At 52.6% G+C, this 22,998-nt stretch overlaps 1 protein-coding gene and 1 pseudogene across 3 annotated transcripts; one reads left to right on the plus strand and one right to left on the minus strand.

Moving 5' to 3' along the window:
* LOC133346336 (methylglutaconyl-CoA hydratase, mitochondrial-like) overlaps positions 1-624 on the minus strand; it is a 6,939-nt pseudogene extending 6,315 nt beyond the window's left edge.
* A 1,261-nt stretch (positions 625-1,885) lies between these two features.
* On the plus strand, positions 1,886-17,890 carry LOC133346513 (interleukin-6 receptor subunit beta-like). Of its 3 annotated transcripts, none has more exons than XM_061558150.1 (14): positions 1,886-2,549; positions 3,400-3,563; positions 3,752-3,941; positions 4,618-4,700; positions 6,390-6,468; positions 7,923-7,994; positions 8,706-8,915; positions 10,249-10,449; positions 10,764-10,868; positions 11,386-11,532; positions 12,334-12,477; positions 13,635-13,731; positions 15,303-15,378; positions 16,404-17,890. In XM_061558150.1, exons 1-14 carry the CDS (start codon positions 2,177-2,179, stop codon positions 17,157-17,159), a joined length of 2,697 nt encoding a protein of 898 aa, XP_061414134.1. In that variant the 5' UTR covers positions 1,886-2,176; the 3' UTR covers positions 17,160-17,890. The 3 variants fall into 3 exon arrangements, with proteins under 3 accessions (XP_061414134.1, XP_061414135.1, XP_061414133.1); XM_061558151.1 differs by having other exon boundaries at positions 7,923-7,979; positions 16,401-17,890; XM_061558149.1 differs by having other exon boundaries at positions 1,887-2,549; positions 16,401-17,890.
* The last annotated feature ends 5,108 nt before the right edge of the window (positions 17,891-22,998 follow it).

Raw genomic sequence — 22,998 nt, forward strand, 5'->3', positions numbered from 1 at the left:
CCCTCTTTCCTCCCCTCTCTCCCCCCTCTCTCCTCCCCTCTCTCCTCCACTCTCCCCCCTCTCTCCCCCCTCTCTCCCCCCTATCTCCCCTCTCTTCCATGTCTGCCCTCTCTCATCTCCCCCTCTCCCATTCCTGCTCTCACCTCCCTCCAGCGCACACTCCCCTCTATCATTCTCTATACCCCCCTATCTCTCCTCTTCCATCTCACCCCTCTCGATCTCCCTTCTCGCGATTACACTCTCCCCTTCTCTCCTGTCCTCTCTCCCTGCCCCTCTCCTGCACTCTCCTCCCTCTCCTCTCTCCCCCCCCCACACCCTCTCTCTCGTCCCTCTCTTGTACTGTCGCAGCGTCACTGACGGGCATCATCTTCCCGGACCCGATCGTGCTGCGCGTGGGCTCCCGCTGTCCGCGCGCTGCCTGCTCCTCTTCGCCACGCCACGGCCCTCGGACGCGGACGCCGAGCCCTGCACCTCGTCCCACCTCCACTGGAGCCTCAACGGCACGCGGCTCCCCGGCGCGGCGCACCGCACGCTCAACGCCACCGCGAGCGAGCTGCTCGTCAACACGTCGGGGCCGGCGAGCGCGCTCCTGTTCCCCGGGAAGACCGTGCTCACGTGCACCATGGACTGCCCCTTCCATGGGCTGCAGACGCTCTACGGGGTCGAGGGTGCACGCCGGATGTGAGCGCCTCGCAGATCGTCGCGCGCTCGGGAGGGCTGCGTCCACGCTGGCGTGTCGGAGAGTACACCCATCGCAGCATTTACAGTTCGAGTACGACGTTTGAGCTGTCAATTGAAACCGGCCTCATTGGGGCGGCGGCCAGAATTAGCATGTTTTATTTACGTGACAACCTTGCTAACCGCCTCTATTGGGAATAATATTGGTCGCAAAAGCCTTCGTGTGAAACTGTGTCCACTCTGTCTCTCTCTCACTCTGGTGGGCACCTCTCTGTTAACCGATTGTGGAAAGTGGCCGTGGTGCATGTGCGGATTGGCTTGTTTTGTTTATCTACCTGTGCCCCGCTGTGTCTATAGGTGTGTAAATTAGTCCATCCCGTGGTCAGATCGCCGGCAGTGAATCGTTAGATCCTCGGAAGCTAAGCAGGTTTGAGGTTGTATTGCTTGTGGGTGGTCGACTGCCAATGCATTGCAAAACCGGTGATGCCGGCAGCAAATTTTGCATCAATTTTCGTCGCTGTAACGCATCATGCTTGCGACGTCTACGCTTCTCCCACCCACTAACTAGCATGGTGAGATATGGTGAAGTTAACCCCCCTGGCGACCTACACCGTGAAGGGAGGCCCTCGTCCAGCAGTGCACTGAGGGCCGTAGTTACCGATCACCAAAGTAATATGTGCACAAGACTTAACAAAGTGTGATGGATGTTTTAGGTTAGCCTGTACATATCAATTGTTCATCCCCGTGTCCTCACGTGCCTTGGTGTTTTTGTGTCCTCACGTGACCCCCGTATCCTTGCGCGTGTGTCCCCGCGGTGCTGGCCAGACCCCCATGGGCGCCCCGGGCCCCGTACTGCGAGTCGGCCGGAGGTGAACGGGAACATGAGCTGCACGTGGGAGCCTGGGGGGACGACGTTCCTGAGCACGAACCACATACTGCAGTACGCGAGCACGGGTACCTCCCTCACCGTCACGCTCCGCATGTTCCAGCCACTGCTGGATGAAGGCCTCTTCACACCGTGGCCACCGCTCACAGGCTAAGCATGATTCCTCGCTTCTGTTCTGAGATTATCTCGTCGATCCGTCTCTTAATTTTGGTCAATCTCTTGGGTGAGTTTCCCTCCTTTGGCTGTCTGGACCGCCTGCCATCATGTGTCCTGCGCACTTCAATTTCCTTCTTTCAAAAGTCTTTAGTTTTACCACAATTTGGTGCCATCGGCGTTACATCGCGAGACGGATAATCCATTTGGATCTGCCGTGGACGAGAGCAGCCCTGCATGATAGAGAGCGGCCGGCATCAACGGATACCAAAGAACTACATCTTATATCCGTTAAAGTGACCTGATGATGATAATGCTGAGTGCTGCTGATCATGATGCTGCTGCTGAGAACGATGCTTTTGTTGATGCTGCCGTTGCTTATGCTGATGATGGCGATGTTGGGTATAATGATAGCGGTGGTGATAATGACGACGGCGACGATGATGATATTAGTGATCGATGATGATGATGATGGAGGTGAGAATAATGGCGATGCTTTTGAAGATCATGCTGCTGCTACTGCTGGTGGTGATGATGATGGTTATAATAACGATTATGATGATGATGGTGGTCGTCGTGGTGGTGGTGGTGGTGGTGGATGTGAGTGTAGCCGAGGGGTGTGGTTTGCACTCCAGGCTGGAGAGGCCCTGGACTGACTGCGTTTCGCTGCAAGACACTGCCGCTTCTGCTGTAGCTTCTGCTACCTCGACGTCGTGCACGCTTCCCCGCGAGAAGCTGCTTCTCGGAAGGCACTACGACCTCCGTGTAATCGCCCACAATGCACTTGGGCGTGCCGAGTCCGCCGTGATCACCACGTCTCGTCGGCAAACAGGTTGAGTGCACCGGCACGCATGCACATGCACACGCGCGCACGCATGCACAACAACAACCGCCATTCGCCTCTAAGTGGCGGTGACATCACCACGACGCTTGTGCCAGGCCATGTGCACCTTGAGGCCACATGAAGTGTCGAACGCCCGCTGGCAGGAGGTCACGGGGCAGACCCAGTTGCCACGGGTCGACTGACCGAGATGACCGAGATGACTGGCTGATGCACCACCTGTGCCCCCTACTGTACCAACGCATGCACACACGCATGCACACACGCGCACACACGCACACACACGCACACGCACGCACGCACACACACATTAAAATGCAACACCGGCTTACAAGTGGGTATTTGTCCATCAGTAGAGGGTGGTGTGGCTTTTAGGTTTTTCCTGTTAACTGCATCACCCTGTGTGTGTGACCCCGGTGCGGGTTTGATCCTCGATGTATATGTGCATGTGACCCTGTGTGTGTGGTGTGGGAGAGGTCGTGTAGCGGTTAGTGCGCTGCGCTACAAACCCGGCGACCGGTTTGATTCCCGCTCATGGCCAGCACCTGGTGCGGTGTGTAAACATTGCAACTTGGGAGACCAAGGCAGCTGGGCGTGGTGCTGGCCATCCACCCCCTCTTGTATCGTGGCAGCCTTCACAGGTGCTCGCTAACAGCACTTGCCCCAACAGTCTGTTAAGACTATACGTGGGATCTTTGCCTTCGTGGTGGGACCCAAGTCTGTACGGTGATAGACCCCATTGTGTCCCTGGTGTGGGTTAAACGGCAGTGTGTTTGCTGCGGCCCGTGTGTGTGTGTATGTGTGGGGTGACACTGGTGTGCTGTGCGTGTGGCGTGAGCAGTGAAGACGGACACCCCAGTGTGGGAGAAGCCCATTCTGACGGAGGGCCTGGCGGAGGAGGTCACGCTGCGCTGGAGCCCGCCGCCCAACGCCAACTACGAGCACTACTTCCCGCTGCAGTACGAGCTGTCCGTGACCAGCCACGCCGACGGCACCACCACCAAGGTGCGCTCGCAAACTGCCACGCAAATCAGCAAAAACTCACAGACACTCTTTAAAACTCACCAGGACTCTGCGAAACCCACCGAGCACTCGCCAACATTCACCAGCACTCACCAAATACTCTTCAACAACGGCATGACCCGTGTGACCCTGGATTTACCCCCCCCCCCCACCTTCCGTGCCATCTCCAGTACTCGAACATCCATACAAACTCGCGCACCCACTCGCTGTTCTCCCTACGCCCGTACTCGAGCTACACGGCTCGCCTGCGCTGCACCTTCGAGTCCGGCGCCGTGGCTGGCAAGGCGAGGGGCCGGGCCGCTCCCCCGCCCGTGTGGAGCGAGTGGAGCAAGCAGCTCAACTTCACCACCCCCGAGGCTGGTACGAGACGCAGGGACACGCGTGGACACACGGCAGAGGTCGAAAACGGTGACTCACGGCCTAACCGTACCCGTACTCGGCCGCACCAGGGTCGCAAACGGGTACCCATACCCGGCCGGGTACGGGTACCCGGGTATCGGGTACGGGTACCCGGGTATCGGGTAGGGTACGGATATCGGGTACCCGGTTGCGACCTCTGACACACGGGGACTACACAGGGACGATAGGCCACAGAGGAAAAGTGGCATGGTGAGGACACAGGGGCACAGAGACACATTCAAGGGATCTTTGTTTTTCTTATGCTTTTCAAATAAGGTCGAAGGCGATCATGCATTAGGTCTGTCTGTCTGCCTTTCTGTGAAAGGGGTGCGGGGGTGGAGGGGGGTCACAATAACTCTTGAAAAGCTGATCCAATATTAATTAAATTTTAGCATGAAGTTTTGTTGCTTTCCAGGATTTACCGTATTAAACAGTAGCTATGTTCACCGAAGGGTTGCTCAAAACTAGCAGATGCAGACCTGCGCTTAAAGGACTATTTGGAAATATGCAAATATATTTTACCTTGACAGCCAGGCTTCCGTGACGCCGAACGCATGTTGGAAAGCGCCGTAGAATCCATTCGCATGCACGATTTGTTTCCTTTTTCTATTTGTGTGTGTTGACGTGTGTCTCTCAGCACCTCTTGTAGCCCCAGAGCTGTGGAGGATCCCTGGTGAACCAGACAAAATGGGGAACCAAGTGACGACTCTGGTTTGGAAGGTACGGAGTTCCCCCTGTTGTCTCCTAAGGGATTTATGATACACGTACGTTGAACTTCTTTCGCGCTGTACGTAGCCAACCGTGCTAATCGGAGGTGCGGATCACCGTGTCAGAGACGCTGGGGTCGGTATTGCTTAAGGCTTGTGTTGCACACTCGAAATGAAGGACGTGGGCAGGTGCTCCAAATCGAGGGCAAGCACATTGATTGTGGTTAATAGCAATCTTGTGAAGAACAGCACCGTCACTCTGTCAAATGCAACAGCACATGTCACGAACAGCATCCCTTCCGAGTCGCCATTAACCATGTGGCTGGTTTACACGTGCGGTTATTCATTAACCCTGCCAGCCACCTACAGGCCCAACTCAGTCATCACATGCTGCTGTACACACATGCTGCTGTACACACATGCTGCTGTACACACATGCTGCTGTACACACATGCGTTGATGCACTGCACAGCACATCAGGACCTTCACAGAACCACACTTTACTCCCTTGCTGCTGCACAAGGATATAATTAAAAGAGTGATCCATTCCTAATGTGCCACACTTGGGTTCCAGAACTGGGGGTTGGGTGTCTCTCGCTCTCTGTCTCGGGGGGGGGGGTATTCAAATTGGCTAAGCCCAGGCAGTGAGGCAATGACCTCAGATGACCTATGTTCATGCCCTGGGCTGGGTGCCTAAATGCATCGTTCTCTTAAGGGTTCATAATGGTCGTGTTAGAGACACTAATTTAACCATTTGAAATCACGACGATTCTCGGAGGGGCAGTGCCCGTGGGTAGGTCGGGGTGGGGGTAGGGGTGGTGATATCTCTACCCCTATGACGTTAAAGAACGTCGTCACGCTGGGAGATCTGATTACCTGTGTCGTCGATCACACGAGCGGTTCGGTTGCTCGACCAATCGGATTTCACAGAATGAGTTCCCACGTGTGCCGCTGGACGGGAGGGCGATGGTCGTGCTTTGGTGATGTCTTTGGCATCAGCCGTGCTGACTTGTCAGGGGGTTCCTTCCTTCGCGACGGCCGCATATAAAGGGACCCGTGTAATGGACCACAAGGAGAGAAGTCGATTACCGCTTCCCGTCGATTAATCCACTTAACCGTTTGGTAATCGATTATTTGACATGGGACCCGTGTAATGGACCATAATGAGAGAAGTCGATTACCACTTCCCGTCGATTAATCGACTTAACCGATTGGTAATCGATTATTTGACATGAGTGATTAATTATCAATTAATCGACTTAATCAATTACTAAATGATTAATAGACGTAACCATTTACTAACCGATTATTCGACTTAACTGACTACGAATCGATGCATTGGCTTAACCGATTACTAATCGATCAATCGACTGAGCTGGCTACTAATAGATCAATCGACTTAACCGAGTACTAATAGATTAATAGACTTCACGAGATTTACAATCGATGAATCGACTTCACCGATGACATTTACTTAACCGATTGCTAATCGCCCCCCTGCTCTACAAGCACGTGCACACACAGCCAGGCGCTCTTAGCAAGTGTCTCTTGTACGTACGTTGAACTTCCTTCGCACCATACGTAGCCAACTGTGCGAATCGGAGAGTGTGAGCGGCTGACGAGTAACTCCCCCACTCCGCCCTCCTGCTCCCCCCGTGTCTTCCACGTCGCTGGGCCCTTGTCGTCGTCGTCGTTGTCCCAGGCACTGGACAAGTCACTGGCACGAGGGGAGATACTCGAGTACCGCCTCGCCTGCTCCCACACCTCCAAGAAGCGGCACGGTAACTAACGGCTCGTAATGGCCGGCTCGACACACACACACGCCCGGGTGGCACTGCTGCTATCCTGGGGTTTAGAACTTTAGCGTCTGGGACGCTGTAAGGAGGTTCATGATGGCCGAGGCGCTGCTGAGAGCGTGCGTGCGTGCATCTGCAATTGTGGGGGCGCGATAGTGCAGTGGTTATTGTACTGTGCTGCAAACCCGGCAACCCGAGTTCGATTCCCACTCGCAGCCAACAGCAGTAGCGGATATCTGGGCCTTCCCTAAGTGGCCTTAAATATGTAGCTGGTGCGGTGTGTCAACGTCAGCTCTGGAGAGACAAAGGTGGCCGGGCGTGGTAGTGTTCACATTTCTTCTTGTGTGCCATGCCAGATTTAATAGGTGCCCCCAGCAGTGTGCTATATGGGGGATCTCTGTAATTGTGCGTGTTTATGTCATTCTGTGTGTGTAATTATATGTACGTGTGTGTAATTGTGTGTGTAAGTATCAATATGTGTAATTGTGTGTCTGCGTGTATGTAATGGTATGTCTGTGTTGTGTAATTATGTATAATAGTGTGTGTGTAATTGTGTGTAAGTCTATATATATATATGTATCCCTCTGATGAGGAAATACGAAAAGCAATCCAGAGCCTGAGACCAGGCATAGCGGTGGGCAGAGATGACCTTCGAAGCGAACAGCTTAGGGAGGGTGGCGATTGTGTGCATGCTGCCCTATATGACGATTTAAACCGTCTGGACCACAGGACGGGTCCCGCAGGATTGTAATGATGTCGTGGTGGAAATGCCACGGTGTAGATCCTTTTAAGAAATGGGACTGCACTGATTGCAATAACTACCAGGGCATTTTCATCCTCAGTGTGCCAGAAAAGGTGCTGGCAAGGATTGATCAACATTGCCGTGCCAGGCATGCTGAGGAGAAGCTTGCCGCACAGATGCCATACCCTCTGTCCGTCTGCTACAGCAGATGTTTAGGGAATTTCACCAGGATCTACATCCCATGTTTGGCTGGATATTGAGGGCTAACTGGCCAGGACACGGGCAAGAGAAGAGGTGGGATATTGTGGTACGGAGGATGTGGAGCTGATTGGACTTGCTGATGACTGGTACCAGCGATGTCAAGATGGGCAGATGGAGACAGTCACCGTCTGATAACACCAGGAGGGCGGAGGAATCTCAATGAGCGGAGCCTCGGGCGGCTAACACGCAGCTATTTGACACAGTGGGGAGCACAGCTCGTGTGCCTGTGAGTCATATCAGTCGGTCATTTCACAACGCCTGGGTCTGTCCTGTGACTTCTTGCCGACGAGCCTTGGACACTTCAACGAGACAGCCTCAACATGCGCCTAGCGTAGCGCGAGTGCCGTGGTGATGTCAACGCCACTTCTTATTGGTGAAGGACGACCGTCGTTTTTGGAGTACGTGTGTGTGAGTAATGCGTGTGTCTGTTTCACAGGAGGCTGTGAGGGTGCAGGAAAATTGCACCAAGAAGCAGATGAGCATGGAGAAGGAGGTGAAGATGATGGAGGTAGTGGTGGTGACAGCGGCAGAAGCGTGGTTGCCTTGGGCCTTGCTGGTGCAAGGAATGAAACATTGCCCCCTGCCCAATGTCTCCCTCCTTTATGTCCCAGCACCTGGCCCAGCCAGCGCACGGGCCCCTGTAGCAGTAGCGTAGTCGCTGGGTTGGTGATCATTTTTGACGTGAACGTACGTACCGGCAAGAGGCGCAACACGCACAACAATGAGCGGGGTGCCGGGCGGATAAAATGCGGCGGCAGTAGGCGCTGTGGGGAAGCACGCGGTGGTGGTGGTGGTGGTGGTCCACCTGTCGGTGATCTTCGTCATTTTTAACCCATCACACTTGGCTCCGTCCCGGGAGTGACTTCCTGCAAACAAAAACCTACACTGATAGTATATGCATTGACAATGCATATATTTGACATTGCATATACTATCAGAGTATGTTTTGTTGGCATTCTGACCACAAGTATTGTGGTTAATGCAGACATGATTCCTTGTAAAAGGTTTCAGTTTGGTGTTTTATTGCCAGGATAAAAGGGGGAAAACCTAGTCTCATATATTGGTACTGGCAAAGTAGGTCCCCTGATGTAGTGAAGATCGTTGTTTTATGTGCATTGTCTGGCCGTATCTCCCCGCGTGTCTCTGTATCGTCTAATTCCCCATGTCCCCCGCCCCCCCCCCACCGCTCGCGTGCATCTCCGTTCTTCCCCTCCCCGAGGCCACGAGTGCTCGGGCTCCCTGCGGCGCCTCGATGCGACGAGACGCTCGCTGACCGTGCGCACCCCGGCATCGGCACCTGTCGTCGCCTCGCCCACGGGGAGGTCGAGGGTCACAGTGGCGGGCGCACTCGTCTGGCTCTGGGTCTGCAACAGCGCGGGGGCCTCGCCCGTCGCACACATCCGCATCGCCACGAGGAAGCCACAACGAGGTGAGCGCTCGGGAGGTGGCCGTGAGCGTCGTGGTGGTGGTGGTGGTGGTGGCGGTGGTGGTGGTGTTGGTGGTGGTGGCGGTGGTGGTGGTGGTGGTGTGGTGGTGGCGGTGGTGTCGTGGTGGTGTGGTGGTGGTGGTGGTGTGTGGTGGTGGTGGCGGTGGTGGTGGTGGCGGTGGTGTTGGTGGTGTGGTGGTGTGGTGGTGGTGGCGGTGGCGGCGGTGGCGGCGGTGGCGGCGGCGGCGGTGGTGGCGGTGGTGGCGGTGGTGGCGGCGGTGGTGGTGGTGGTGGTTGCGACGATGGTAGTGTAGCGGTTAGCATGCTGCTGCGACGAAACGAGCAACACTAGTGAGGACTTTCTGAATCGGTCCTGGGCCTCTTCTATGTTGACTCAGCCTCAAATGAGTACCTGGTGCGCTGTGTAGTAAACATCGCGACTGGAGAGACAAAGGCAGCCGGGGCGTGGTGCTGGCCACCCACCCTCTCGCGTGCCGTGCCGGCCTTAATAGGCGCTCGCTAAAAGCACTTGCCCCAACAGTCTGTTATGGTTACACATCGTTAATGGGTGAGTCCACCAACACAGACTGAAATCGGTGACCCCACCACAGCTTCTATCCTCCATGGAAACAATGGGCAGCGCTTAACCGGATGGGCACGAAGCACGCGAGACGCAGTGTCCACCTGATGCTCTAGTGGAGAATCAGAGACTCGCTCTCCTGTGCGCAGCTGTGGCTACTTGCTCCACACCAGGGACCACGTTACTTGGACACTGCCACAAATATACATTTGAAGGTGGTCGGTGAGTGATTTTGTGGGTGGGTGTATCTGAAATTCACAAACTCTCAGATGAAGTAATCGAATGGCCCAATTACTCAGAACTCTTCATCGGCCGTATGAGCCCATGACCCTCATCATGATTGTAGTGGTGGTTATGAGGATGAAGGAGGTTGTCGTGGTGTTGACGGTAATGGTGACGGTGGGTTTCAGGTTGTGGTGGTGATGTTTGTATTGGTGGTGGTGGCAGTGATTACGGCAATGGTTGTGGTGTTGGTTAAAATACATCTTCATTATTTAAATACTTTTAATGTGAACATGAAGAGAACACGGCCCAGGGAGGGAGGGAGAGAGAGGTTGCAGTGGTAGGAGACAAAAAAGGAGCGGTGCTGGGCCATTCCTAGAACAGCCCCAACGCTGGCTCAGCTCCGGCTTCCAACGGTCGTGGAAACGCAGCGTTGGACCCTGTCCCCATGTGGAACCCTTGCCCCCCCCCTTCCCCCCCCTCACCCCCCCTCGCCCCCCCCCTTCCCCCTTCCCCCCCCCATCTGCTCATCAGGACCCCTCAGGGAATCGCTGACCCTAGACGTGCGGAGCGGAGGGGACACACGGCTCGACGCCAAGTGGCGGTGGTTGCCGCCGCCGCCTCTGAAGCCCTCGGGCTGGGCGCTGCAGGTTTGCCGCCGGTGCGAGGAGGAGGAGGCCTGCTCGGAGCCGCGCTGGTGGAGGCTGCCAGCCGAGGCCCGCTCCGCACCAATCGGTGAGCGCCTATTAAAATCGCACACGCAACACTGACAGACAGAGAGGTTGGAGCGGGCGCACGCGGTGGGTGGTTCTTTTGCATGGGCTGGGCGTTTGGGCCAGGCAAAGCAGGTAAGGGGGGGGGGGGCTCCGGCTGAAACGTGGCGCTGCATTGTTGTACACGACAAGCAGTGCCGGCTCGTAGCCGGGCTTTTGTCGTGGGGAGGTCCACCTGCAGCACACGTGTGTCTCGCGTGCCGTGTATCTCGTGTGCCGTGTGTCGCTCATGTCTAACATGTCCGTGTGTCCCGCGTCCCGTGTGTCCCGTGCCAGACTCGGTGGTGCGTGGCCGGTGCTATGCCGTTTCCCTTTTTCCCATCATGGCGGATGCCTCGGTGGGGGCGGCCGTGTACAAGCGGGCCTACTCGGCCGAGGAGGGTGAGCCCTGGACGGTGTGCATGTGCAGTGCACAGAACCGTACACACACTGACACACACACACACCGTACACACACACACCTGACACACACCCACACCGTGCACACACACACTGACACACACACACACTGACAAGGCAAAGATAAAGACAAAGATCCCCCGTATAGCCTTAACAGACTGTAGGGGCAAGTGCTGTTAGCGAGCACCTATGAAGGCCGGCACGGTACACGAGGGGGTGGGTGGCCAGCACCACGCCCGACCGCCTTTGTCTCCCGAGCGGCGATGTTTACACATCGCACCAGGTACTCATTTGAGGCTGAGTCGACCTAGGAGAGGCCCAGGACCGGTTCAGATAATCGTCACTGGTGTTCGCCGTGAGTGGAAATGGAACCCGGGTCACCAGGTTCGTAGTGCAGTGCGCTAACCGCTACACTACCGCTCCGCTAAGTCAGTGCTGTGTTAATGCTGATTCAGGGCTGTGTCAGTGCTGTGCTAATGCTGTGTCGTGCCTGTGTCAGCCCCGTCTGCTGGCCCGAGTGGGATACACGTGCGACAAAGGAAGACCTCAGCCATGGTGTCGTGGAATCCACTTCAGCTTGCGGACCAGCGAGGGATTCTTCTCGACTACAGCATCAACGTCAATAGCGTCAGCAACAAGCTTAGGAGTACGACCCAGGCAGCTTCACACATCAGCCTCAACTCTGACCCCTAACCCTCAACATATCAGCCTCAACTCTGACCCCTAACCCTCAACATATCAGCTTCAACTCTGACCTCTAACCCTCAACATATCAGCTTCAACTCTGACCTGTAACCCTCAACATATCAGCTTCAACTCTGACCTCTAACCCTCAACACATCAGCCTCAACTCTGACCCGTAACTCTCAACATATCAGCTTCAACTCTGACCTGTAACCCTCAACATATCAGCTTCAACTCTGACCTGTAACCCTCAACATATCAGCTTCAACTCTGACCTGTAACCCTCAACACATCAGCTTCAACTCTGACCCCTAACCCTCAACATATCAGCTTCAACTCTGACCCGTAACCCTCAACACATCAGCTTCAACTCTGACCTCTAATCCTCAATACTCAAACCTCAACTGGGACCCCTAACCCTCAACGCTAACCCCAATCCCTCAACACCAGCCTCAACCCCAACCCTAACCCTAAACCCTTGACACACCAGCCTTAACTTGATGCCCACTCACGGCCACCACCAGTGACGATTACCTGAACCGGTTCTGGGCCTTCCCCAGGTTGACTCAGCCTCAAATGACTACTTGGTGCTGTGTGTAAACATTGCCACTGGGAAAACAAATGCGGCGAGGCGTGGTGCTGGTGGCCCACCACTTTGTGTGTCTTGCCCGCCTTCATAGGTGCCTCGCTAAGAGCACTTGCCCCAGCAGTTTATTAAGGCTATATGGGGGATCTTTGTTTGTGTGTGTGTGTGTGTGCTCAGCGCTGTTTGTGAGTTGGAACGAGAGCGAGGTGCTGCTGCTGGATCTCACACCGAGTTCCATGTACACGGTGAGCGTGTGTGCACGCAACGCCGCTGGGCGCGGGCCACGCAGCACGGAGTACACCTTCAGCACACTCACATACGGTGAGACTCGCAATCACACACGTATACAAATACACGCACACATACACGCAGTACACCTCCAGCACACTCGCATACGGTGAGACTCGCATATACACACGTATACAAGTACACGCACACATACACGCAGTGCACCTTCAGCACACTCGCATATGGTGAGACTCGCATATACACTCGTATACAAGTACACGCACACATACACGCAGTACACCTTCAGCACACTCGCATACGGTGAGACTCGCATATACACACGCATACAAGTACACGCACACATACACGCAGTATACCTCCAGCACACTCGCATACGGTGAGACTCGCATATACACACGCATACAAGTACACGCACACATACACGCAGTACACCTCCAGCACACTCGCATACGGTGAGACTCGCATATACACACGTATACAAGTACACGCACACATACACGCAGTGCACCTTCAGCACACTCGCATACGGTGAGACTCGCATATACACTCGTATACAAGTACACGCACACATACACGCAGTACACCTTCAGCACACTCGCATACGGTGAGACTCGCATATACACACGCATACAAGTACACGCACACATACACGCAGTATACCTCCAGCACACTCGCATACGGTGAGACTCGCATATACACACGCATACAAGTACACGCACACATACACGCAGTACACCTCCAGCACACTCGCATACGGTGAGACTCGCATATACACACGTATACAAGTACACGCACACATACACGCAGTACACCTCCAGCACACTCGCATACGGTGAGACTCGCATATATACACGTATATACAAGTACACGCACACATACACGCAGTACACCTTCAGCACACTCGCATACGGTGAGACTCGCAATCACACACGCATACAAGTACACGCACACATACACGCAGTACACCTTCAACACAATCACATACACATACATAAAGGCAAAGAACCCCCGTATAGACTTTTGGGGAAAGTGTTGTTAGCTAGCACCTATGAATGCCATACGCACACATACGTACACACACACATACTTACACCGGGTATAGGTCCAGCACTCTGGCGTACGTTGAGACTCGCGTACACGCACACACCGCCAGCGTCCCCCAAGTGTTGACTCCACGCTGTGATGATCCCGTGTTGACTCCACGCTGTGATGATTCCCGACTTGCGCAGACGTGGGGGAGCTGGAGGCCATCGTGGTGTCGGCAAGTCTCCTGGGCCTCTTCTTCCTCGTGGTCATCATGCTGGTGTGGAGCAAAGTGCAGGGCAGGTGCGACCCCAACTACCACGGCCCTCACCCCGAACCTATAGCACTCACCCTGAACCTATAGCACTCACCCCGAACCTATAGCACTCACCCTGAACCTATAGCACTCACCCCGACCCTATAACACTCACCCTGAACCTATAGCACTCACCCTGACCTTATAGCACTCACCCTGACCCTATAGCACTCACCCCGAACCTATAGCACTCACCCTGACCCTATAACACTCACCCTGACCCTATAACACTCACCCTGACCCTATAGCACTCACCCTGACCCTATAACACTCACCCTGACCCTATAACACTCACCCTGACCCTATAGCACTCACCCCGACCCTATAACACTCACCCTGAACCTATAGCACTCACCCTGACCCTATAGCACTCACCCTGACCCTATAGCACTCACCCTGAACCTATAGAACTCACCCTGACCCTATAACACTCACCCTGACCCTATAACACTCACCCTGATCCTATAGCACTCACCCTGACCCTATAACACTCACCCTGACCCTATAACACTCACCCTGACCCTATAACACTCACCCTAGCCATGACACTCACCCTGACCCTATAACACTAACCCTGACTCTATAACACTCACCCTGACCCTATAACACTCACCCTGACCCTATAACACTCACCCTATAACATTCACCGTGAATCTATAACACTCACCCTGACCCTATAACACTTACCCTGAACCTATAACACTCACCCTGACCCTATAACATTCACCCTGAATCTATAACACTCACCCTGACCCTATAACACTTACCCTGAACCTATAACACTCACCCTGACCCTATAACACTCACCCCGACCCTATAACACTCACCTTAGCCCTAACACTCAACCTCGTCATGACCTCACTCGGACACCAGGCCTCACCCTAGCCATGACCCTTGCCCTGACCCGAGTTAGACTAAACTAAGACTCCACAACAGAGGTTTTTGGGTGAGATCACGTAAATATAAAAGTGTCGTTGAACCCGCCACCACCTGACACAGCCAATTAGTAAGGTTCGTCCCGTAAACAAAACATGCTACACCGGTGTGTTGGAGAGGAAATCCACAACAGTTACAATTCGAGAACGACGTTTTGCCGGTTAATTACAACCGGCATCATCAGGAGACAGTCAAAAACCTCCTATGGATAGTAATAATAGTAGAAGTTTTTAGGCAAAAGCCTACGTGTTAAGCTAAACTAAAACTATTTGTTATTTTACCAGGTAAGACACACTGAGCTATATTGCTGTTTTTCAGAAGCGACCTGGCCACAAATGATAGCCCAATTAAATGGATTATCATGTGGAAATGTATAGCAGGCAAGTACTCTAAACACATGTTTGTAAATGTGGAAGGAAAAGCTGGATGCTAATGCTCAGCCCCAACGATAACCTTGCTCCTAATACAAACCCTAACACTAACGTTTATTCTTAACGGTAAACTTAAAATACAGTACATTTCCTATCCAGTCTCATACTCTCACACTCACACAAGATCCAGGTCTAGATCTATCTCTCACAGCTCGCCCTAACACATGGCCCCTTAACTCTCCTCGTGTCAGGTTCAAGGAGATATGCTGGCCTAATGTCGCGTCGCCCAAAGAAAGCAAGGCCCTCAAAGGCCTGGTCTTCAACAAGGTACCCAAGATCTCTCTTCCGCACAGCGTCACTCGTGAGGAATCCGCGTGGTGTGCTCTCGTTTACGCCGGAGCGAAGAGAGCGCGAGGGGCCACTCGGGACGTTGGGCACGAGGCCCACGTCCCTGGGCCCGTTCATCTGGCCCCACGACAATTCCTCCTGGGTGTGACTTTAGGAAATTGGCGTAGGCTTTTATTCGCCTTCTCGGCCCTGATTAAACCACCAATAAAAGCAAGATTGTGGCTGAACTATGACTCAGGAAGTTCATAAAAAAACTCAGAGGTTCATAATACTTAATTTTATGTAGCATCATTCATGCTAATAGCATTCCATAACGCTGTACAGTAATTATATATAAGGACCATATCCTATATACAGCCACTATCAAGCGAATGAAAACTCTACTACCAAGCAAAATCTCAAACGAATAAACGAATTAAGAAATGGAACCAAAAGAAAAAGCACAAACAACAACAAAAAGTTATCGCAAGGTCGCTACTTTGAACTAATGTTACTGTAAACCTTTGGTTCAGAAGGCCCAATGGTCGATGGACTTAAGTGTTACTTGGGTAATCAAACTAATGGATTACCTGTTTCTAAAAGAAAGTTTTGTTTCACAGCCAATGACGTGTGAAACATATTGGCTTGTTCTTCATAGCTAAATCTGTCCAAGTTATAAGCATAATAATAAAATATATGCATAACAAGTTCATTAGTCACCTGTTATGTGAATCATGCAAATCTGTTTCTTCACAGACACCACAGTTTTCTCCGACTTAGATCTGTTTAACACATTTTTGTTCTGAACAAGTTTAGGGAAATTTTCTAAACACGTTTTGATGTCATGGCAAGTGACCTCACAGCTAACCATGTACAGTATATACATAACAATAGATGAGCACAGAATAAATGATAATTTGAGCAGGAAATTGTCTTGAAAATGGCCAAAATGTTCGTCTGAAATTTGTGCAAATTATCTTGACTATGACGCCCCCATTCCTCCCCCATTCCTCCCCCGTCAGCAGACGAGTTCAGAGCCCATCAGCCCTGTGAGCCAGAATTCCTGGATCTGTGATGCCGAACCAAACGTCATTCAGACGGAAGAGGAGTTTCCTCTCAACTTCGAGGAGCCCAGAGACAAGTGTCCCCCTGAGCAGACCTCCCTCCCCACACCTCACGGCAACAGCAACGGCGGTAGCAGCGGCGGCGGCGGCAGAGGCAGGGGCAGTGGCGGTGGCGACGATGAACCGTACTCGTCCATATCCCTCGTTGACCACGGCACCAAATCGACATCTCCAGCACCGGCGGCACCGATACTGCCGCTACCGCCACCGCCGCAGTCAGTGCGGCGCTACATCAACACCGTCGCTCCCTCTTACGAAAACCTCATGGCGGGTGACGGGCAATGGCCGGCTGCACGTGAGCAACCGAGGCCCGGTGGCAGCCAGCAACGAGAAAACGAATTTGGCGGCGGTGGTGGTGGCATTATCGATGTTGGGGCCGGTTATGGTAGAAGGGGCATTTTTAGTGGCGGCGGTGATGGTTGTGTTGGTAACGGTGGAGTTGGTGTTTCTGGTAATGGCAATGATGGTGACAATGTTTTTGGCGGCGGCGGCGGTGGCGGTGGAGGTCGTCGAGACACGAGGCACGTGGAGCTGTTTGTGGATATGGAAAAAGTTTTGCTGCTCGACCCGGACACGGCAGAGAGTCCCACTGAGCCCGGCATGGTGATGAGCTACCTGCCGCAGTCGGTCAAGGACCCCGGTTACATGCCCCAGTGAGCTCCTCACCCCCCCCCCCCCTCGTATACCCCATCAACAGTTCTTGTCCCACTCTATCCCGATGGTGCTATCGGTGCCATTTCATGAGACGGAGAATCCGTTCGCAGCTTCCATAAGGGAGTGCAACCCACCCGTGTTAGAGATCAACCCTTGGAAGTGGAACTCATGGAACTACTTCTGGGATCCTTTCAAGTGCGGGTCGTGTTCCACTTGACGGATGTGTCAATAGTGTGATGGCAGTGTTTAGTTTCAATCCGCGATGCTATTCCGGAAATTATTTTGGCACGACACTTAGATCTCGCCTCACTTTGTCCTCATTTGACACATTTTGCCTTCACAGGATTATAGGAATATACGGATTAATAATTAAACGACTTATGGATGGGCATGCCGAGTATTCGAGTGGTCGTGCCTTAGACAGATAATCCCGAGTCCAAGCCAGTCTCGCAACGCTACAGAAATGCTTTTAGATCGTTTGGCTGCAACTATAAATTCGCACATACAAGTCACTTAGATGAACTATCACGCGTGGCCAGGTCGCCTCTGGACAAGGGCTGGAAGCTCGGCTGGCTTTACGTGGTGTGTAAAATAGTTGTTGTTTATAGTGGGGTGCTGGGGTGGAACCTTCACTTCAACATGTCCCTTTGGCCCCCCCCCCACCCATGTACTTCCGCCCCCACCCACGTGTACTTCCCCCCCCCTCCACCCACGTGTACTTCCCCCCCCTCCCCACCCACGTGTACTTTGCCCCCCCCCCACCCACGTGTACTTCCCCCCCCCCACCCACGTGTACTTTGGCCCCCCCATCCACGTGTACTCCCCCCCCCCCACCCACGTGTACTTCCCCCCCCCCCCCCCACCCACGTGTACTTTGCCCCCCGCCCCCTCCACCCACGTGTACTCTCCTCAGCAGGTCTATCACGATGTGGCCCACACAACAGGTCTACCGGAGGAGTTGGAGCCGGGCCCGGGTTAGCGGTCGTTGAACAAGGCTCCGATGACCCTTACACTGGACCATTGATTTTGTTTTTAAGTGTTTTTTTTTGCTGGCAGCTAGCAGTGTGAGCGTGCATATCTTGTAAACATTGAATATGTAATGTGAAAGAATCTTGTCTCAGGATCCGGGGAAGTGAATTATAATTGATAGAGCGCCTTTAAAGATGGTGATGCGTTGTGAAGTAAGACGATTGAATAATTCCAGGTTAAAATGGAGGGGTGCCTTGGAAATAATAATCCACGGAATCTCATTGTCCAGAAAGTGGCCTTCTCTTTATTAGGCAAATAAAATTTATTTTTTATTGAATTAATTTCATGACCTTCTGTAGGGAGATGAAACTACATTTATCTAAATGTACAAATAAAAAAACTCAACACCCATCAATTACCATGACTTAAAAAGAAAGAGGATATAATAGGTGACGTTTCAAGCAAAGGCCCTTCTTCACAGCACAGAGAGCCCAGAAGAAGGCCCATTGCATGAAAAGTCACCAATGATATACTTTTACTTTCTAAAGGCCACGTTGTTATTGACAAATGCGTTGAGTTTTTTTGTTGCGTTGTTATTTGTGCTTGTGCACCACCACTGCCGACAAAGTAATTACCGAATAATGTATCTTCTCGTGGGGTTATGAGGTTTCCACCCTCCCCCCCCCCAGACACCTTCAGCTACTGCGTCGGTTGTCGCCGTTCTGCTGCGTTGCTCTCGCCGACGGGCTCTCGGATTAGGGCTGCGTGCTGTTCGCCGTCTTGTCTGAAGTTTAGAAAATTTGAGCTCTTGAAAGAAGCTCCCCCCTCCCGGTAGGAGTGTGCAGCGAAGAGTGAGACGTGACACCCAACGGCGCACGGTGGGGTAAGGAAGAAGCCTGAACCCTCATCTCGGAGATCGGCGCTCCTCAAGCGATGCAGGTCCGGTAGCCGTGGACCGAGGGGACGTCCGTCTCGGTCTGTCCGCGACGGCAACGCCAACCTCGCCAATGTCATATTCTTAGGCTTTTTCGGTAAAGTCACGTAGGTAAAAAATTTAAATTAATAAAATAAAATAAAAATCACGACGTTTCGGAGGCAACACAAGCTTCCGTCTTCAGGTGGAACCGTCACAGCACAATAGCTGTATCAAGTAAATGTCCCCAACAACGATTTCGATCAAAATTCGATTAGGTGAATGACATTTACGGTCAGGAGCAATTTAATTATGTAGTGAATCCACCTGAGTCACAGACGTTGGTCTTGGGAGCAACACGTTTTATTCAACTCTTAGCACCACCTACTCCAGGCTATTAAACACAACATACTCCAGGCTATTAACACAACATACTCCAGGCTATTAAACACAACATACTCCAGGCTATTAACACCACATACTCCAGGCTATTTAGCACAACACTCTCTCCGGTGGTGACCACCCAACTAACCACGCTACGGCGGAACTAGACACGGTTCCGCTATCCTGGTCCGGACCACAAGCTGGGTCCCGGACCGCGTGGCTGGAGGCTTCTTCAAGCTTGACGTGGATCTCCTGCCTCTCCAGCAGTAAGAACCCCGAGCCCCTCCTTATGTCGGGCCGGGCTGGGGATAGCTCCGCCTCTCGCCCCGCCCACCTTCTAGATCTCTCTCGCCCCCTTGCCCGAAGGCTCTCGAGAGTTCTTCTTGGACCATGTGACCACCCATTGGCCCCCTCCACCGGTGGTCCCACTCCAGTATCGTCCAGTCACGTGTCCCCAGGTCAGCCAGAGTATCATGCCCCCAACGTAACCCCGGCTGGCTGACGCTCTCTCGCTCTCTCAACGGGAGCCCGCTCCGCACGCTGTGCGTGGTGCCACGGCGCTCACCCAGCGCTCACCCAGCCCCCTCTAGGACTGGTACCACACCACGTGTCCGGAGTGTACCCACAAGAGTAGACATCCCGCCGCGGCCGTCTCAGGCCCCCCGGCACCACACAGTGACATTCCCAGTCGCTACAATTACATCGCTGAAGTCTATCTAAGCAATGTTCCTTTCGGTGTCGCCACGCCTAAATGTGTGTTCGTCCATCAGCTGATGGGCATTCCAGGCCAATATTATGCAGCAGCGTCTGTTAAAGCGAGCTAACCAAAGTCTCGCTGCCAACGTTTCCATTCGTCGTTGCAGTGACGTCACTGGAGGTCTCTTGGCCGCAACGTGAAATGCTTTTTTTCTGATTTTGGTGAGGACTCTCGGTTTAATGTTGATCGGGCCTTTAATGTTCTGACGCTGCTTTGTTGTCACCTCGGAAGTTGAAGAACTTGGTTCATGGCTGTTGTGAGACTGACCGATCAGTGGAAATATCCTGTGAGCTAATGGGTCAGTCTGGCTCTGTACGCACCACGTGTGAGTTTGCATGCGTAGAAGCTTACGGACACGTAGAATAATGCACAGAACCACACAAGACATTCACCTCCACATGCATAGAGACACAGATTCACACATATACACAGAGACACATTAATGCGCACACAGGCACACTAAGCCACTTTCACACACACATTCATACACATGGAGATACACAGAAGCTCACACATAGGCAAAGACATACATGCAGAAGAAACTTAATTACACACAAAGATGTACACATCGAGAAACAGGCACACATTCACACATAATAATTAGTCACGCACGTAAAAGCACACAGACATACGCACACAGCTAACAAGACACACAGATACACACAAGCAGAGATCGAAACTCAAATGTAGAGGGAAAAACAAGCTTAGAAGCACATCGACACAGAGACAAATATCAAAAAGACGCATACACACAGATGCCGGAGATACACACGGACACACGCAATGCACTCGTACCGAAATGCCTCAACAGTATAGAAAGTAGGTTGTATGTACCGCAACGGACCAATTTGTGTGGCAGAGTTTTGAGTGTTGTCCCCTCGTGTGCAAGGTGGGGTCTTCTCCGGGCTCTGCGGTTTCTTCCCACCGCAAACAACCCGCGTGTAGAGAGAGTGAGAGCACTCGCTGCTGTGTGACGAATCGGCCAAGGATTCCAGATCGGGGACAACTCGGGTCAAGGGTTCCGATAGAATCGGTCTCAGTGAGCCACCCAAACTCGACTTAGAGCATGAGTTTGCCGTTCCGTGAGAATCGGTCTCAGTGAGCCACCCAAACTCGACTTCCCTCCTCCTCCTCACCACATCGTCACAATACGGCCGGAGAGGAAATACTTCGCCAAACGTGTTGCGATCAAAATGTTGCACCCACAACGACATTTCACGGCCAATTTGATGCATTTGTTTCGGTAACACGGTTGCTGAGCAAAGGGCCCCAACATGTAAAATGGACAGCAGCAAACGGTGCCGTTGTCACAGTTGTAATGGAGTGTAACGCGTTTGTTGAATTGAGCAAGGTTATTATCAAGAGCTTGGGGCGGGGGGGTGGTTAGATGATGGGAGATAACTCCAAAGGGCAGCAGTGCAAGGGGAAGAAGCAGAAAGGGGCCGTCCATAAATGACGTCACGCACCTGGGGGGGGGGGGTCAGAAATGTGTGACGAGGGGAGGGGGTTGAGAAATGTGACGTCACAACAAAATGCGCAACTTTAAATAAATATAGACAACACGTTCTATTTAATTAGTTAGACTCTTTATCCTACAACATCAGAGTGCAGCGCCACATTAAACACGCACTACAATGACAATAGTTTAACGCGATTTGAAGCATGTTTTATTTTTGGGGGGGGAGGGGGGCAGAGCTTTGTGACGTCATATTTGAGGGGGGGTCTGACTTTTTGTGACCGTGTGACGAAGGGGGGGGGGGGGTAAAAATCGTCCAAAATCGCGTGACGTCATTTATGGACGGCCCCATGGGCGGAGGAATCAATGAGTGAAATTCAACTTGTTCAGAAAAAGTGATTTTGACCTTTGACTCCGATCTCTCTCCGAGACAGATCTGCTGGCAGATCTTTCTCGACTAACCTGGCATATCATGGAAACGCCATTTATATATATAAAACTCGTGCTGTCCTTCAAGCTTGAGTTCTGGGAGATATCGGACCAACTTGGGGCAGATCGGGTTGACAGTCCCATGGGAACCACGGTGTTTCGAGCTCGGCTCAGCTCTCGGCATGGGCTTTGTGGTGGATCGTGATATGTTGCGATTGTAAGAATCATTTGGAATATGCAGCTTGCGCATGCTTCCTTCGCTCTCAAGAAGAGACGGCGAATGATTCGGAGCGCGCGGAAAACAACAGACGAGCGAACAAGGCAGCTGGCTGCCAACAATTGCCCGAGCTGCGTGGCCCTGAATGCGAGAGGGAGCTGAAGGAGATCCCGGAGAACCCACACCTGACAACGCCCCCACCCCCCACTCCCCACTCCCATGGGAGTCTTCTCATGTCTCTTGTGTCCGCATGTGGCATAGATTACAGCAGATGTATTCTTCTTCCTGTATACGTGTATTTGCCAAATATATAGCCACTTGCCATGCATGTGTATGTCTCTCTTTTTCAGTAGTCGGACTCAATAAGATACAGAGCCGGCCGTGAGTGACCGATGTCAATTCTAATGATGTTCTGGAAGGACTAGAGTGCTGAAATGTGATTCATCGTTGAAAATATTAGAATAGAAAGATCAGAAATACATTTTAGACATTTTATCAATTCTGAGAAATGTGGACCGGTGGCGCAGCGGGTAGCGAATTCAGCACACTCCTCTATACACCCAGCAAGACGAGTTCAATTCTCAGCCGGGGCAAACATCAGTGGCGAGTGTTATCTAAATCAGTATTACCTCCCACTTCAACTCACACTACCAAGGTGAATTATGGTTAAACCCACATAAGGAGCGGGGAAGCCTTTAATTGCGTTATTTTGGCCGG

The sequence above is a fragment of the Lethenteron reissneri genome, chromosome 24 (genome assembly GCF_015708825.2).
Source record: "Lethenteron reissneri isolate LAM-NWPU_2019-01 chromosome 24, ASM1570882v1, whole genome shotgun sequence".
NCBI lineage: Eukaryota > Metazoa > Chordata > Hyperoartia > Petromyzontiformes > Petromyzontidae > Lethenteron > Lethenteron reissneri.